Source organism: Octopus sinensis, linkage group LG26 (assembly GCF_006345805.1).
Source record: "Octopus sinensis linkage group LG26, ASM634580v1, whole genome shotgun sequence".
Taxonomy (NCBI): Eukaryota; Metazoa; Mollusca; class Cephalopoda; order Octopoda; family Octopodidae; genus Octopus; species Octopus sinensis.
Genome location: NC_043022.1, coordinates 6518143 through 6535918, shown reverse-complemented (window position 1 = coordinate 6535918; position 17776 = coordinate 6518143). Strand labels below are relative to the sequence as shown.

Sequence of the window (17776 nt, the reverse complement as noted above, 5' to 3'; positions counted from 1 at the left end):
ACAAACACACACACACATATATATATATATAAATATATACGACAGGCTTCTTTCAGTTTCCGTCTACCAAATCCACTCACAAGGCTTTGGTCAGCCCGAGGCTATAGCAGAAGACACTTGCCCAAGATTCCACGCAGTGAGACTGAACCCGGAACCATGTGGTTGGTTAGCAAGCTACTTACCACACAGCCACTCCTGCGCCTATATATATATATCTTAATAATAATAATAATAATAATAATAATAATCGGCAGAAGTTATAGAGTTTCTTAAGACCCAACTATTAATGATGTGTGTGTGTGTGTGTGTCCGTGTGTCCAGAAGTTTTGAGACTTTTTTAGGTGGTACATTTATTAATTCCAAAGAAGTATAAGGTTCTAACCTGCCGACCACATTCTGCAAACCGTGTCAGCTGTGACAGTGTTAAGTAGGAGGCTATGTTCAAAGTGTTGTTAGAGTCATTCACCGCAGTTGCTCCGATCCCCTCGAAATTTGTTTACAGCGGTCTGGATGCAATCATAGCCATGCCTCTCTCTGTGCCCTAAGTCCCTCCAATGCCGTTGGGTTTGCTCCTGCCTGGGCCAGCTGCTGTTTCGGCTGGCCTTTGAAACACTTCCTGGCTTGTCTCGTTTCTCTTGGCTGAGCTCACCCTGGAATATGGCTTTCGGAATCCTGGATTCGTCTATGCATGAGAGACGTGTCCAGGCCATCTGAGCTGCCTGAACTGCAGCAAGGCTTCAATATTCGGGACAGATGGAGGCCTTCGTTGTTGGTTATGTGTTCCTTCCATGACATCTCTTGTGGAAGCATTCCAGCAGCTTGACCTGCTTCCTGTCTTGGTTCTGGTGCACAGGTGCAGTACACGGTTCTGGAATACACACCTCTGCATAAGTATGTACACAGACAGACACGCACGCACGCACGCACACACGCACACACACACACACACACACACACACACACACACACACACACACACACACACTAAACCACTATCTTTGCAATTAAACAGATTAGTTGGGAAAAGGTGGTTCCTTTGCTGCCGATAGTCCGTTAATGCCGAAAGATAACCTCAGAGTAAGTTTATATTATTTTTAGCATAGATATCAGTCCTGAGGTCGGAACCCCCTCCTTGTTCCCCAATGTAGTCTTGTACTGTAGTCCTCAACTTCAACAGGGTCCTACACGGTTTCTGCCAGAATCTCATCGCTTCACCATCGTTTTTCTTGTCTGTGAACCCATTTTACGCTTGTCTAACCTTTGAAAATGTGGGCACAAAATCTATTTAAGGGTCAATTTTATTTCGTTAATAAAAATTCAATCGATTTACAATAGAGACCAAAACCAAAGAATTTTGAAGTTACGACACTTTCTGAACACATCCTTAGTTTATCGCCAAAAATATATAAGAGGGTTTATAAAACCTAATGTTTAAACGCATCTTTTAATTTCATTAATGATTTATTTAAGCTAAATGTCCGTCCTTTAGATCTATCATTGTTGATCCTTCTTACCTGCTCTCGTACCATTCCATTGTTCTTCACTTACAACGAAATGTTTTTTGGTTTTAAGAATCGTTACAAAAACGTTACAATTTGCGACGCTCTTTTACATTTTTTTTTTCTTAAGAAAATCTCTCATCACATGTCGTCTTCTTCTTCCTCCTTGTTTTGCTCACCTAAAAACATGAATAATTAATATTTCCAGTTCCTTAGTCTTGGAGAAGAACAAGATGCCATCATCCATGTAGTAACAGTTTGTTATTGAGTTTTCCCCAAGAAGCAAGAAACCACGACTTAAACTCGACGATGTTTCCGATATGTTTAGAACGAAACGAAAGTTTTAGCAGAAACATTGGAAGAGGTTAACACAAATTGAGTTGGCACAACTTTAAACAGAATCCTTTATTTAAACCGTTTGTGATAAACATTTTAATTAGTTCGTTTCTTAAGTTCACAAGGGAAGAAGATTTCGCTCACATCTTTTCTGCCTCAAATCGATCTCAGATTGATGTTTTTAAACATGGCTTATCGACCCCTTTACTTTCAACTGATTCATTGTTCCTTATTATTTACCATTTTAAACTTCATCTGTCGATTGATTTTCCCCATCTTTTCTTTATCTTTATCCTTCCATTTGTGTGTTCGACCGATCGATCGATTACTTATTGATTACTTATTGATCTATTGATTTCAACGACCCACACACTCATCAGATTACTTGTTGATAACTTTTTCCCTCTATTACTTCCTTCTTCTCCCTTTTCTTTCTTTCTTTCTTTCTTTCTTTCTTTCTTTCTTAATTTATTGCCCTCTTCCAATTAATATATTTAATTAGTTAACTCATTCCATTAACTGCCACTTCAGTGCTTTTCTCGTTTATGGGTTCATTCATTTAAACTAATTTGTATCTTTGTCTTAAGTTCATGAATTAATTACTGTCTCAACCATTCCTTACTTTTTAATTGGACACAAAAAAAGCAAAACAAAAAGAAAGAAAAGAAAGCAACCCTCCCTTATCTCCCACTCCTCCCTAAAAAGCAACAGATGTCCTCGTTGTCCCCTGTTTCATCTTTGTGTGGAGGCATGGAAGATAAAGTGAGTCGACGGCAACGCCTGTCCAATGCTTTTTCTCGTCTCAGGCGACTTTGCAGCCGGTTATTCTCATGTAACTATAACAGGAGAAATTCTGTTGGTTCTGAGTCCAGTTCCATAGCAGATGAAGTCATTGTTAAGAGAGATATGTACTCCTGTAGTGGCCCCAGCAAGAAAACTCCCGTGGGCTGTAACCCCAAGTGTGCACCCAAACAAGTCCGTATTCCATCCAACAAGAATTTGTGTATGTGTTGTTCGATTGACGTTGATTCTCTTTATAGAGATGAGATAGTTTCGTGTAGAAGAAGTGTTTCTCTGTTCAGTATCAACAGACAAGACATTTTGATGTGTCCTGCCTCTCGAAGGAATATGTCGGTGTGCAGTTTTAGTAGGAGCGCCATATCACCATATACTTGCAGAAGAAATATGTTCTCATGTAACATTAGGAGGGAAAATATGGTGTGTACTTTAAACAAAAGATATGTGACTTCGTGTGGTGCCGGCAAGAAAAATGTAATTCCACAGGCTGTTGATTCAACACGCAAACTAAATAACGTTCCACAAAGGAGAAATGTGGTCAGACAAAAATGTAAGCGGCTGAATTGTAGATGTCAGAAGAGGAAAATGTTTGGATATTGCCCTCAATTAAAGACTATTCTGGAAGTTTCTGGGGAAGACATAATGGAGTTCCCATGTGTTAGGCACACAAAGCTAGAAGAAAAGGAGCTGAAGATGATGATGATGGAGACTGCAGAGGAATGAGATTAGGTTGTGAAACTAAGAATGGAAGATTTGTTACTGAGAAAGGGAGTTAGAAGAAATGGAAGTTTGATAACTATTGACAGCTGAGATGTTCTACTTTCCAAATTATTTGTAGACAGCTTGATATATATATATATATATATATATATATATATATATATATATATTATATATATATATATATATATATATAACATATATATACATATATATATATATATACCGGAGTAAACACATAAATGTGAAACAAGGTGGAAAAAAGAGTACTCAAATACCAGTGGTAGAGTAATATGCTTTATTTAAAGCAGCAGAAAATTCAACAAAATCTGTTACTCTGAGTTTCTCGTTGCCGTTCATCAGACAGTTTCTAGCATAAACTGTCTGATGAACGGCAACGAGAAACTCAGAGTAACAGATTTTGTTGAATTTTCTGCTGCTTTAAATAAAGTATATATATATAAATATATATATACATACTGGTTTCAAATTTTGGCACAAGGCCAGCATGTTTGGGGGAGGCAGGAAAGTCAATTACAATGACCCCAGGGCTAAGGTGGTACTTATTTTATTGACCCTGAAAGGATGAGAGACAAAGTGGATTTTGGCAGAATTTAAACTCAGAAAGTAAAAACAGACGAAATATTGTGGTCAGCCTTTTGCCCCTGTCCTAATGATTTGACCAGCTCACCACCTGAATCTATTGGTTTCAAATGTTTGGTTCATGGACAGTAAGGGGGAGGTGGGTCAGTTGATTACATTGACTCCACTGCTCAACTGGTACTTCATTTATTGGCTCCGAAAAGATGAAAGGCAAAATTGACCTAGGTGGAATTTGAACTCAGAATGTAAAATATAAAGACGGATAAATTGCCGCTGAGCATTTCACTCAGTGTGTTACGATTCTGCCAGCTCACTGCCTTAAGACAGCTTGAAATGATAACATCCTTTGGCTGTGTGGTAAGTAGCTTGCTAACCAACCACATGGTTCGGGGTTCAGTCCTACTGCGTGGCACCTTGGGCAAGTGTCTTCTGCTATAGCCTCGGGCCGACCAAAGCCTTGTGAGTGGATTTGGTAGACGGAAACTGAAAGAAGCCTGTCATATATATGTATATATATATATGTATGTGTGTGTATATGTTTGTCCCTCTAGCATTGCTTGACAACCAATGCTGGTGTGTTTACGTCCCCGTCACTTAGCGGTTCGGCAAAAGAGACCGATAGCATAAGTACTGGGCTTACAAAGAATAAGTCCCGGGGTCGATTTGCTCGACTAAAGGCGGTGCTCCAGCATGGCCACAGTCAAATGACTGAAACAAGTAAAAGAGAGAAAAGAGAGATAAGTGGTTGCTATCTTTCTCTGGTAGCTTTATCCAGCTAGATTGACTCTATTTTTATCCAAGTATTTGTCTATAGTCAAATAGATTGGTAACTGATATAACAGTGAAATGGTCTTCGTCTCTCTCGAAAGAACATTTTCCCATCTCACCTGAGAGTCTATGAATACATATTCTGTCTATTTGCAGTGAGCAAGTTTTACTTCCTGTGGTACCTAGTGATACCCGAAGTACCTTACAGGGTACATATTTACAGCTGTCAACAAAATTGTGCCGAAGCTGTTGCCATTATTTACTCCTAACTAATGCCTGATTGAGCAGATTATAATTAAAGGCTTTCCAGCCATGACCATCTTGTTTTTTTTTTATGGATATCTATAAACACAATATCCAATAAATCCTTCACCTTTTGAAAACATAAAGGGAATTTAGTTGCTATTTCTTGTGGGCTAAGTAACCCTATAGTAGCTTCCATCATGGCTTAATTGTGTTAAGGTTGATGGAAACTCTAACCTGGGGCCAAACTCCCTAACAGGATCAATAAATCTTCTCTTCATCGCTTTTGGACTTTTGTCTGGTCTCATGTTTCCATACCTTTCTCCCTATACATTGCTATATTTAGATCTTTGAATCAACCCTATACATTGCCCCTATACATTGTCCCTATACATTGCCCCTATACATTGTCCCTATACATTAAACCTATACATTGTCCCTATACATTGCCCCTATACATTGTCCCTATACATTGTCCCTATACATTGTCCCTATACATTAAACCTATACATTGTCCCTATACATTAAACCTATACATTGTCCCTATACATTGTCCTTATACATTGCCCCTATACATTGCCCCTATACATTGTCCCTATACATTACTCGTGTGTGTGCTTATTTCATTGATATTTTATGACATATTTAATTTACTTCACTTATTAAATTCTTTATTTACCTAATATTTTTTGCATTTAATAATTAAACACACACACAAGCATATTAATGCAAAGAACCTCATTATCTTACATCCATTCTTCCATTCTTCCCAAGTATCAGATGTGTCCACTGTCTGCTGCAGTTTTTGTCATTTCTTTGGTGAGGTTCAACCTTCCCCACTTCTTCCCATTTCTCTTTCCATCTCCCTGTTTGGGACACCTTTACACTTGTCTCACATCTCCCTCTTCTATGGCCCCTATCCACTTTTCTGTAGTCCCTTTCCACCTGACTCACTTCTTCCCATCTCCCTGTTTGGGACACCTTTACACTTGTCTCACATCTCCCTCTTCTATGGCCCCTATCCACTTTTCTGTGGTCCCTTTCCACCTGAGTCACTTCTTCCTTGTTCACATACCTGTCCTAACACCTTTGCTTCTCCTCCATACCAAAGCAGCCCTCTTGGTTTTGCACAACACTCATCTCTCTCTCACCTCTCTTCCTCTTCATTCTGATTCACACACACCGACTGTCTTGAACTCTGCAGCAGAACCAACTGGAAAGTTTCCAAGCCTCTACACACTTTCTCCTTCACATCTGCAGTCCATGTCTCTCTGACATCTATCATCTCACACTTGGGACTCAAGCATCATATATCCTACAAATACACACACACACACACATGAATAGTGGTGTGCATTTGGATGTCTGTTAATCTGTCTGATTTTCCAAGGTAAATGTATAAACCTTGTGTGTGTGTGTGTGATGAATAAAATACCTGTGGTCAAAGTAGAATATGACCAAATATAATCAAAGTTAAAAAGACTAAATCATTACCAAAGTTAAAACCCCAAGAGTACAACAAGAACCAAGAATGGAATCAAGGAAGAAGACAAGAATATCACCAAAGCTGATGTAAATAAACCTCTACTCCATTGTTTTTCATTTGCAATGCTAAAAGTGTGTATATACGTGTGTGTGTGTATGTGTTTGTGTGTGTATGTGTGTCCATGCATGTCTATGTTGTTATCGATCTGTCTCTGGGATTGCTGATGTGTGCATGTGTGTGTAGGTAGGTAGATAGATAGGTAGATAAGTAGATAATAGATAGGTAAGTAGATATATATATATACATACACATATACATATATATGTATATATAGGTATGTATATGTACATATATATATATATATGTACGTGTATGCATATGTGTACATATACATGCATGAGCTGGCAGAATCGTTAGCACGCCGGGCGAAATGCGTAGCCGTATTTCGTCTGCCGTTACGTTCTGAGTTCAAATTCTGCCGAGGTCGACTTTGCCTTTCATCCTCTCGGGGTCGATAAATTAAGTACCAGTTTTGCACTGGGTCGATGTAATCGACTTAATCCCTTTGTCTGTCCTTGTTTGTCCCCTCTATGTTTAGCCCCTTGAGGGCAGTAAAGAAATATATATATATATATATATATATATACACACACACACACATACATACATTCATACGCATGCATATATATCTATGTTGTCTTGTCTCCCATATATCACAGGTGTTAGAGGTATTTGGATACAGGTGAAAATATTAACAATCCAGGCAGGAATGAACTCCAAGATTTCTCACTTCACCATCAAAAATACTCTGAAAGACTCCATTATTCCTGGAAGCTCACAGACAGAAAAGGAAGGAACGTCCGTGGATCTGCTGCCCATTTCAACTCTGTTTGGAATTGCACCTGTCAGCTGTTGTGCGTCTTCTCTGTCTTGGGTGTGTAAAATGTGATATTTATATTTGTTTCTCATAATATACAGTGTTGGGGAAAGGTGAGAGATATGGTCCATAGGATAATGTAGAGCAAAGAAATGGCATCGCAACGGTTACCATGACAACTGTTCCGGTTGGTTCGATCGACGGAACAGCCTGCTTGTAAAATCAATGTGCAAGTGGCTGAGGACTCCACAGACATGCGTTTCCTTAATGTAGTTCTGAGGGAGATTCAAAGTGACACAGAATATGACAAGGCTGGCCCTTTTGAATGTTTTGCCAGTTGAGTGGAGTGGAGCAACATAAAATGAAGTGTCTTGCTCAAGGACACAAAGCACCACTGGGAATTGAACTCAGGACTTTACAATCAAGAGCTGAACACCTTACCCACTAAGCCACGTGGTGTTTGGCTAAAAACCCTCAGCTGTGTTCAATAATTCATTATAATAACAAGGTGAAACATTGTTAATTATACTAATTATCTAATACTGGTTTAAAATTTTGGCACAAGCCAGTAATTTCAGGGGAGGGGGTTAAGTCAATTGCATCAACCACAGTGCATGACTGGTACTTAATTCATTGGGAAGGCGGCGAGCTGGCAGAATCGTTAGCACGCCGGGCGAAATGCGTAGCCGTATTTCGTCTGCCGTTACGTTCTGAGTTCAAATTCCGCCGAGGTTGACTTTGCCTTTCATCCTTTCGGGGTCGATAAATTAAGTACCAGTTACGCACTGGGGTCGATGCAATCGACTTAATACCTATGTGTGTCCTTGTTTGTCCCCTCTATGTTTAACCCCTTGTGGGTAGTAAAGAAATAGGTACTTAATTCATTGACCCTGAAAAGATAAAAGACAAAATTGACCGTAGCAGAATTTGAACTCAGAACGGGAAGATAAATGAAATGCCACTACGCACTTTCTTGCTGTGCTAATGATTCTGCCAGCTCGTTACAGCAATTATTTAAGTAATATTACTTTCAAATTTGCAGAGGAGGGGGTATTTATATATAATAATGAAATTATTGTATGCAGTGCTCAGGTGCACCACAACTTGTCAGAAAGTGCATATAAAGCATATGCAGTAATGTACAAATGTCTGGAAAGGGAGCAGTGTATGAGTCAGATACATGCTTGTGTGTGTATGGAGGGGAGAAAATCAGGTGTAGTGTTGACGAATCTCAGGAAGCATGGAAGTTTTGAAGGATGCAGTGTTCCGACAACTAACAACCGATGCCGGCAGTTTGTTCCATGCTTCAGCGTGTGTATGGAGGGGAAGAGAAGATCAGGTGTAGTGTTGGCGAATCTCAGGAAGCATGGAAGTTTTGAAGGATGCAGTGCTCCGACAATTAACAACTGATGCTGGCAGTTTGTTCCATGCTTCAGCGTGTGTATGGAGGGGAAGAGAAGATCAGGTGTAGTGTTGGCGAATCTCAGGAAGTATGGAAGTTTTGAAGGATGCAGTGCTCCGACAACTAACAACCGATGCCGGCAGTTTGTTCCATGCTTCAGCGTGTGTATGGAGGGGAGAAAATCAAGTGTAGTGTTGGCGAATCTCAGGAAGCATGGAAGTTTTGAAGGATGCAGTGCTCCGACAACTAACAACCGATGCCGGCAGTTTGTTCCATGCTTCAGCGTGTGTATGGAGGGGAGAAAATCAAGTGTAGTGTTGGCGAATCTCAGGAAGCATGGAAGTTTTGAAGGATGCAGTGCTCCGACAACTAACAACCGATGCCGGCAGTTTGTTCCATGCTTCAGCGTGTGTATGGAGGGGAGAAAATCAAGTGTAGTGTTGGCGAATCTCAGGAAGCATGGAAGTTTTGAAGGATGCAGTGCTCCGACAACTAACAACCGATGCCGGCAGTTTGTTCCATGCTTCAGCGTGTGTATGGAGGGGAGAAAATCAAGTGTAGTGTTGGCGAATCTCAGGAAGCATGGAAGTTTTGAAGGATCAGTGCTCCGACAACTAACAACCGATGCTGGCAGTTTGTTCCATGCTTCAGCGTGTGTATGGAGGGGAAGAGAAGATCAGGTGTAGTGTTGGCGAATCTCAGGAAGCATGGAAGTTTTGAAGGATGCAGTGCTCCGACAACCAACAACCGATGCCGGCAGTTTGTTCCATGCTTCAGCAACTCTCAGCGTGAAAAAATGTTTCCTGAAGTCATGGAAGGAGCTGTGCTGTTTTCTTACTTTGTAAATATGTCCACGGGTGTTAGATGGGTGGAGTAATATTAACAGGGAAATGATGAAATTAAATGAAACATATGCAAATTAAATTAATTATTAACTATTTATTATTAGTTAATCTGCTGAGAATTAGTTGAATGCTTTCCATTTGTCTCCGTCATCGTACGTTTTGGGATAAGAAGCAATTGGATTTTCTGGACTTTGGCCATCTTCACTGAGCTATGGTCACAAGTCTTGACACATAAAGTTTCATCTTTAGAGATTGGATAATGCTTCAAATTGCCAGGTTTTATACCCAATTCCACTGACATTCAACAAGAAGATATTAATAAACATTTTCAAGCTGCAAAATGGCTGTAATTGAGACAAAATTGTGGTAAAGTAAAGAAGCCCTGAACTGTTGCAATTGGCGTGCCTTTTTCACTGAAGAAACTGACCCTTTTGAAGTCAAGAGAAACAAAAAAGAACAACAAAGAACACAAGAACAACCAATGACAAACAATTTCCTGCTGTTTTATGTAAGGACCGTTTTTTTTCTTCAGTCCTCAACGCCATCAACACAGAGGAAACCCTCAGACAAGACAGAACTATCATTTTCAGATGCCAGAAGAATCAGCCTCCACCAACAAAAAATGTTTGCCATCTTTTTATTGTCACTTAAAGGTGGGAACTGGTTGGTTTTGGCATTTCTTTCCATATATAATAATAATAATAATAATAATAATAATAATTGTGTACAGTGCTCAGGTGCACTACAACTCATCTAAAGTTTATGTATAATCAGGTGTAGTTTCGGCGGATTTCGGAAAGCATGAGGGCCTTAAAGGATGCAGTGTCATGGCAGTCAACAACTGACGCAGGCAGTTTATTCCATGCTTCAGCAACTCTGAGCGTGAAGAAATGTTTCCGAAAGTCATGGGAGCTGTGTTGTTTTCTGACTTTGTAAGCAGTTGTTTGAAATGGTTGTTTGAAATGGTTCCACAATCCTTGCTATTTTTGGCTTCCATAGTGGACCAGTGCTATCAAAAGCTTTCTTCTATTCTTCACCCAAACAATAGCAGCAAATTCCTTAAAATATTCCCCATTCCAAACGCATTGATTTCTTCAATGCATTGTTCTCCAGTCTGCCATTGTCTGTACACACGCATTTATATAGACATGTATACTGTTGTGTCATGAGTGGGATCAACATAAAAGTATTCTATTTAGTGAGATATACATTATTTAATATGTACAGGAATTTATATATGTATATGTGTGTGTGTATATATATATATATATGCTAAGAGAAACTAAAAGTGCTTTTGATATTTCTCTTTGTAAAATAGTAATTCATCCCATGTATGTGTGTATACCCTCCTTCTTTCCTGAGCGTCCAATAATACTATATTTCTTCCATGTCCTCGCGTTGTGTTTTTTTTGTGCTTTCTTGTTTGGATTAACTTTATATATATATATATATATTTGTATGTATGTGTGCATATGTATATACATGTCTGTCCGTCTGTCTATGTAGTATGTATGTAAACCATATTATTGTGCAAGTTTTCCAATACCATAAACATACCATAAACGACTGGCTTCTGTGCCAGTGGCACATAAAATACACCAATCCGACCGTGGCCGCTGCCAGCCTCGCCTGGCACCTGTGCAGGTGGCATGTAAAAAGCACCCACTACACTCACGGAGTGGTTGGCGTTAGGAAGGGCATCCAGCTGTAGAAACATTGCCAGATAAGACTGGAGCCTGGTGCAGCCTTCTGGCTTCCCAGATCCCCGGTCGAACCGTCCAACCCATGTTAGCATGGAGAACGGACGTTAAACGATGATGATGATGATGAAATACTCAAATGAATAATTGAGAGGCAGGAGGAGAGAGAGAGATGTGGGTGAGAGGTTAGAGGAGGGATGGAATAGCGAAAGTAAGAGGTGGATGCAAGGAAGATTGAAGACAGATTCAAGGCAATCCCTTTCATGTGGACCCTGTGGAAGTTCCAGAAGAGTGCTCATAAAAATATCTAAAACTTTTATTTAGGCATGGCTGTGTGGTAAGAAGGTTGCTTCCCAGCCACATGGTTCTGGGCTCAGACCTCCCATGTGGCACCTGGGACAAGTGTCTTCTACTTGAGCCTTTTGAATGGATTTGGTAGACGGAAACTGAAAAAAGACTGTCGTGTATATATATATATATACTCTTTTACTTGTTTCAGTCATTTGACTGCAGCCATGCTGGAGCACCGCCCTTAGTTGAGCAAATCGACCCCGGGACTTATTCTTTGTAAGCCCAGTACTTATTCTATCGGTCTCTTTTGCCGAACCGCTAAGTGACGGGGACGTAAACACACCAGCATCGGTTGTCAAGCAATGCTAGGGGGACAAACACACACATACACATATATACGACAGGCTTCTTTCAGTTTCCGTCTACCAAATCCACTCACAAGGCATTGGTCGGCCCGGGGCTATAGCTGAAGACACTTGCACAAGATGCCACGCAGTGGGACTGAAACCGGAACCATGTGGTTGGTAAACAAGCTACTTACCACACAGCCACTCCTGTGCCTATATATATATATAATCAAAATAAGCAACTTAAGTACCATATTCATCTGTATATATATATATATATATATATATATACACACACGTGTGCGTGTGTGTGCATGCACACGTCTTTGTTTTTTTCCCTATTGCCACTTTACAACTAGTATTGGTGTGTTAACGTCTTTGTATTCTAGTGGTTCGGCAAGATATACCCATAGAGTAAGTACCAGGATTTTGGAAAAAAAACAGTAGGGGGTGGGGTCGTCTATTCGTTTGACTAAAGTTCTTCAAATCTAAAATACAAAAAACGTTTTTACTGATTCTGAATGTTGGCTATTTAAAATACGAAGCCCTTAAGTACTTTAAAGGAGCATAACACAAAAGTTAAAAGAGTGTTTAAAAGAATTTAAAGGAATTTTATTTTATTGAGCCTAGAAAAATGGGTATTATTTGATTCTTTCACCATCGCAATTTTCACTAAGTCGGGTGTTTTGCATGGAATCAAGTACCCTGACGTTGCAAACCCCTTATTTTTGGTCGGAGAAGAAAGGTGGGGTACTGGACCCCCACCCGCATTGAAATCCTTGGGAATTTTTTTTTTTCTGTTGAATGAATTCCAACCCATGGGTTGGATGGTTTGATGAGTACTGGCAAGCCAGGAGACCGCAATGAGGGTGCAGTCTGTTCTGGCATGGTTTTCTACAGCTGGATGCCCTTCCTAATGCCAACCACTCTGAGAGTGTAGTGGGTGCTTGTCACTGGCATCGGCTGTGCCAGTAGCACGTAAAAAGTACCATTTGAGGTTGATGGATGTCAGTGCTGTCTGACTGGACCTGTGCCAGTCACACTTGAAAAGCATCCACTTCACTCAGGGTAAAGAATGTGGACCGCACCCGCTTTGGTTTTTTTTCTTCATTTACAGAATCCCCCCATTTTCGAGTACAGAGATTCTGATTCTGCTAAAAGAAAAAAAAAAACAAAAAAAAGGAAAAAAAACGGTACTTTCAAATTTTAATTTCCCCCAACCCAAAATTCTTCAAATTTCACACTTTTACAGAATTTTTTTTTTTCGAAACACATGGAAAAATACGGAGACGTATAAATCGTGAGGGTGAAAAGATCAATGGGGGGTGGGGGTGGGGGTGAAATTTCCGAGGCTTCCACCTCACCCCACCCCATTTTCCGGACCCCCAAAAAGAATTGTGTAGCATATTAATAGGTCACCGGAGTTCATTCAAAGCAAAAAAAATAATAATTTCTACTGATTCCAGGATATGGTGGTGGTGGTGGTGGTGGTGGGGTATCCGGTGCCCACCTTTTTTTCCCGCACGCAAAAAATCCGAGTTTTCTTTTTTTTTTTTTTTCTTTGTGAAAATCGTGCGGGTGAAAGAATCAAAATTTACGAAAAACGAAACGTAAAGTCGACCTGGGTGAGATTTGAACTCGACTATTTTGCCTGTCAGTACCAAGCATTGCCTACATAATAATAGAAGACTCTTGAATCCGAGAAAGACGGATCCTTAATTTATTGCTGAAGAGTTTAGAGATTTATTTTAGTGATAGAATGTTTGTTTGTACTGTTTACTGGTGTACAGCAAATATATATACAGCCAAATATATCGAGGTCGACTTTGCCTTTCATCCTTTCGGGGTCGATAAATTAAGTACCAGTTGCGCACTGGGTCGATGTAATCGACTTAATCCCTTTGTCTGTCCTTGTTTGTCCCCTCTGTGTGTAGCCCCTTGTGGGTAGTAAAGAAATATATACATATGGTTCAAATTTATAGAAAAACTAAGACAGGTGTAGACACAACCAGCAAGTGTGTGTATATATATATATATATATATATATATATTTTGATTTGAAAACCCCACTAGAATGGGAGAAAGCGCTAATAATCTGAATGATATGATATGTATATGTAAAAAATGTAATATATAAATAAATATCTGTAAATATAAACCATCCGATCTTCTGATCACCTCATTTCTTCTAATATATAATACCTGTACATCATCTCCAAACCTTCCAATATATATATATATATATATATATATATATATATATATATATATATATATATATATATATATATATATATATATATATATATATATATATACCAATTAAGGACTGAACACGAAAAGTGGACAGTCAACATGCTAGATATAGACGTCAAATCGCCATTCTCCACAAAGATTGTTTCGTGTTCAGTCCTTAATTGGTATATATAAATATTTTAATCTTCGGATTCTTTTTAATATGCTAGACCACTGGTTTGAATTGACTAATATCAATTTCTACCCTTAATTAATTATATATATATATATATACGGCGTGACTTCGGTATATGTACCGGATACATTTCAAGAAAGTGTTTGTTTTTTTATATATGTGGGGGTTAGGGTTAGGGGGGTGGAGAAAAGGGTTTCTGTCATCTTCAGAAATGTTATATATATATATATATATATATATCAATAGACAGGTCAAAGGTCAAAGGTGTTCCCACGGCTCGGATCGCAGAGCGACGTGGAATAAAGTGTTTTTGCTCGAGAAAGAGATCGCACTGCGCAGTCGAGGAATCGAAACCCGAACCACCACTTTTATGTCGAGGCTAAGATATTCACAAACTCCCCCCAAAGTCTCTCTCTTTGTTTTATTGAAAGTTTGATGGAAAAATTCGACCGAAATCCTAAAAACGTCGTCGTCGCCCCTCGTCAGCCGTGCTCATTGACGTCACTTCCGTCGTAGATGCCGACACTTCCGGTGTTATGGCCATGTCCACCATGGAGTATTTCCTTTATTTACAGATCGTCGCCGCTTTTCTCGCAGTTTTTGCACTATTTGGTTGTACGGTTTTAATATTTAAGCTAATTAGGTGAGCTTCTTTGCCGTTTCCCTTTTAAATTGATTTCCATTGAAATCTTTTTTTTTTGCAGAGTTTTCTTCTATTTTCTTGTTTTTTTTTTGTTTTTCCTCTCAATTTGGCGCCAACACGTGTCGGGAGGGAGCGAACCACCACCAGGCACCCACGCATTTACCCATATCTGTCTTCCGTCTCCACTTTTTCTCTTTTCTCTTATTTATTTCCTTTATTCTCATTAAATTCTTCGATTCAATCGGAATCCTTCGCTTTTTCAACCCCAAAACCCAAAATCCAAACATTTTATCGCTTTTTTTTCTTAATATATTTTAATTAATCACTAATTGCAAGGATTTAACGTCAGAAACAATAAATTTGGCGATCTTTCGTTTGTAGTAGCACGTTTCCGTCGATGATTTGTGTAAAAAAAACTTTAATTTTTTTACATATGGGCTTGCGGGAACTCTTAGTCTCTTTCGCTCTCATTACTTCAAATGTTCCCGCAAGCCCATATGTAAAAAAATTAAAGTTTTTTACGGAAATCAACGACGGAAACGTGCTACTACAAACGAAAGATCGCCATAAATTTTAGCTCCTGTTTTCGAGAAACAGAATCGGACAGGATACGTTTATTTCACAGACATTTGTTTCTAGAAAAATCTGTTTGTTCCTGTAATTAATTGCATTTTGCTTTGCCTCAAACCTCGCAACACGACTCGCAGTGGTCGTCGAAATTAATGAAGTCTTTACCACATTACAAGGAAACCTTTACGAGATCGCTAAACCTGTTAGAAATAGCAGCCAATCTTTCCCGCCTTTCTGTCTTCGGACCACAGTCTACTCACGCAGGACGTTTTTGTTAATGTAGTCTTAGGTACACTGTGCATGAAAATAAAAAATGGGGTGGACATAGCTAGAAGGATCAACAGCGATTCGATCGCTGGATCCTTCGATTACCACCCAACATGTGGTTTTTGTTAATGTAGTCTTAGGTACACTGTGCACGAAAATAAAAAATGGGGTGGACATAGCTAGAAGGATCAACAGCGATTCGATCGCTGGATCCTTCGATTACCACCCAACATGTGGTTTTTGTTAATGTAGTCTTAGGTACACTGTGCATGAAAATAAAAAATGGGGTGGACATAGCTAGAAGGATCAACAGCGATTCGATCGCTGGATCCTTCGATTACCACCCAACATGTGGTAGTATATCAATTGCTTACACGTGCAGTTGTCACAGTGCTGCGGGGTTTAGCTTTGGTGGGATTATTAAAACTACACCAATACACGTGCTGACGTTCGATCTGTTAGAAACAGCAGCCAACTCCCTTGAATCACGTCTACAGCCTTTTTTTTTTTATTGGATACTGTTGTCTGAAAAGTTGGGACGGTCATGGCTAGAATCCCTTTTGATCATGGTCTGATCGATGGGGACTGACCTGGGGTTAAAGAATAAATTAGACTTTACTATCTCAGATGAAACACATTCGGTAGTGTAGTCCAAGGTAGACTAATCTGCCTAGAAATAAAAATCGGGATGTTCCTGGCAGGGTTGTCTTTTGATCAAATGAGTTGGGGTGGGGGACATCACCAACCACACAAATATAGAATTCGATCTTGTTTCATTGGCGATCCCAGAGACAGATCGAAGACAACAACTGTATTTATTGATTTCTAACACGGGACAGGGTCCATATTTTAGGAGCTGGGTATAGCCCAGTGGTGTCCAGTCAGGATGGGTGGGAGCCCTCGGACTTTTAAGGGTTCGTGAGCTGAGCCCACAATTTGTTGATAAGACAAACGTTTCAAAACCGGGGATGGAGTTGTTCATTTGTCTTACGTTTGTTTTTCCATGCTTGCATGGGTTGGGCGGATATTTTATTTGAGCCAGTTATTGTTTTATAGGGTGTCTGGGGAAAATTCCTTTAAATAAAAGGGGTTTTTTGTTATTGAAAAGAGTGAAAATCATTTATGTTGTCAATTAGATCAATTCCAGGACTTATTCTTTGTAAGCCTAATACTTATTGCATCGGTCTCTTTTGCCGAACCTCTAAGTTATGGGGACGTAAACACACCAACATCGGTTGTCAAGCGATGGCGGTGGGGGGGGGGCAAACACAGATCCACGAACATATATCATGATCATCATCGTTTAACGTTCGCCTTCCATGCTGGCATGGGTGGGACCGTTTCACAAGAACCAGCCTGACAGAGGCCTGCACCAGACATCTGTGATTGTTTTGGCAGGGTTTTACAGCTGGATGCCCTTCCTAACACCAACCACTCAGCAGAGTGGACTTGGTGCTTTTTATGTGGCACAAGCACAGTCGATGTCAGTTTTAGCAAGACTATGGGCTTCTTTCAGTTTCCGTCTACCAAATCCACTCTGAAGGCTTTGGCCGGCCTGAGGCTATAGTAGAAGACACTTGCCCAAGGTGCCATGCAGTGGGACTGAACCTGGAACCATGTGGTTGGGAAGCAAGCTTCTTACCACATTGTCACTCCTGCATCTATCCACACCATGCTTGCCCTTCATGTCGTTCTCAGCGAGATTCAGTGTGACACAGAATGTAACAAGGCTAAGCCCCTTTGAATTACTGGTACAACTCATTTTTGTCAGCTGAGTGGACAGGAGTATTGGGAAAATAAAACATCTTGCTTAACAACTCAACATGTCACCAGGAATTGAGCTACCAACCTGACAATCCTGAACTGAATACCCTAACCATTAAGCTATGTGCCTTCACATAGATTATCTTAATCCATTCTTGAATATATTTCTTAGATTAACCCTTTAGC

At 39.8% G+C, this 17776-nt stretch overlaps 1 protein-coding gene across 3 annotated transcripts in view; it reads left to right on the top strand.

Annotated features, from left to right (window-relative positions):
• Nucleotides 1–994: 994 nt before the first annotated feature.
• The window catches only part of LOC115224665 (transmembrane protein 201-like), a 38752-nt gene continuing 21970 nt past the window's right edge, over nt 995–17776 (top strand). The window contains exon 1 of one of the 3 annotated variants that reach the window (XM_036513568.1): nt 995–1077. Coding sequence is in view for 2 of the 3 variants with exons in the window: in XM_029795523.2 (XP_029651383.2) it covers nt 14883–14989 (107 nt within the window). In the remaining variant the exon portion in view is untranslated. Of the gene's footprint in view, nt 1078–6110; nt 6540–14813; nt 14990–17776 lie in introns of those variants that run through there. The other 2 variants (XM_036513567.1, XM_029795523.2) reach the window with 2 other exon arrangements.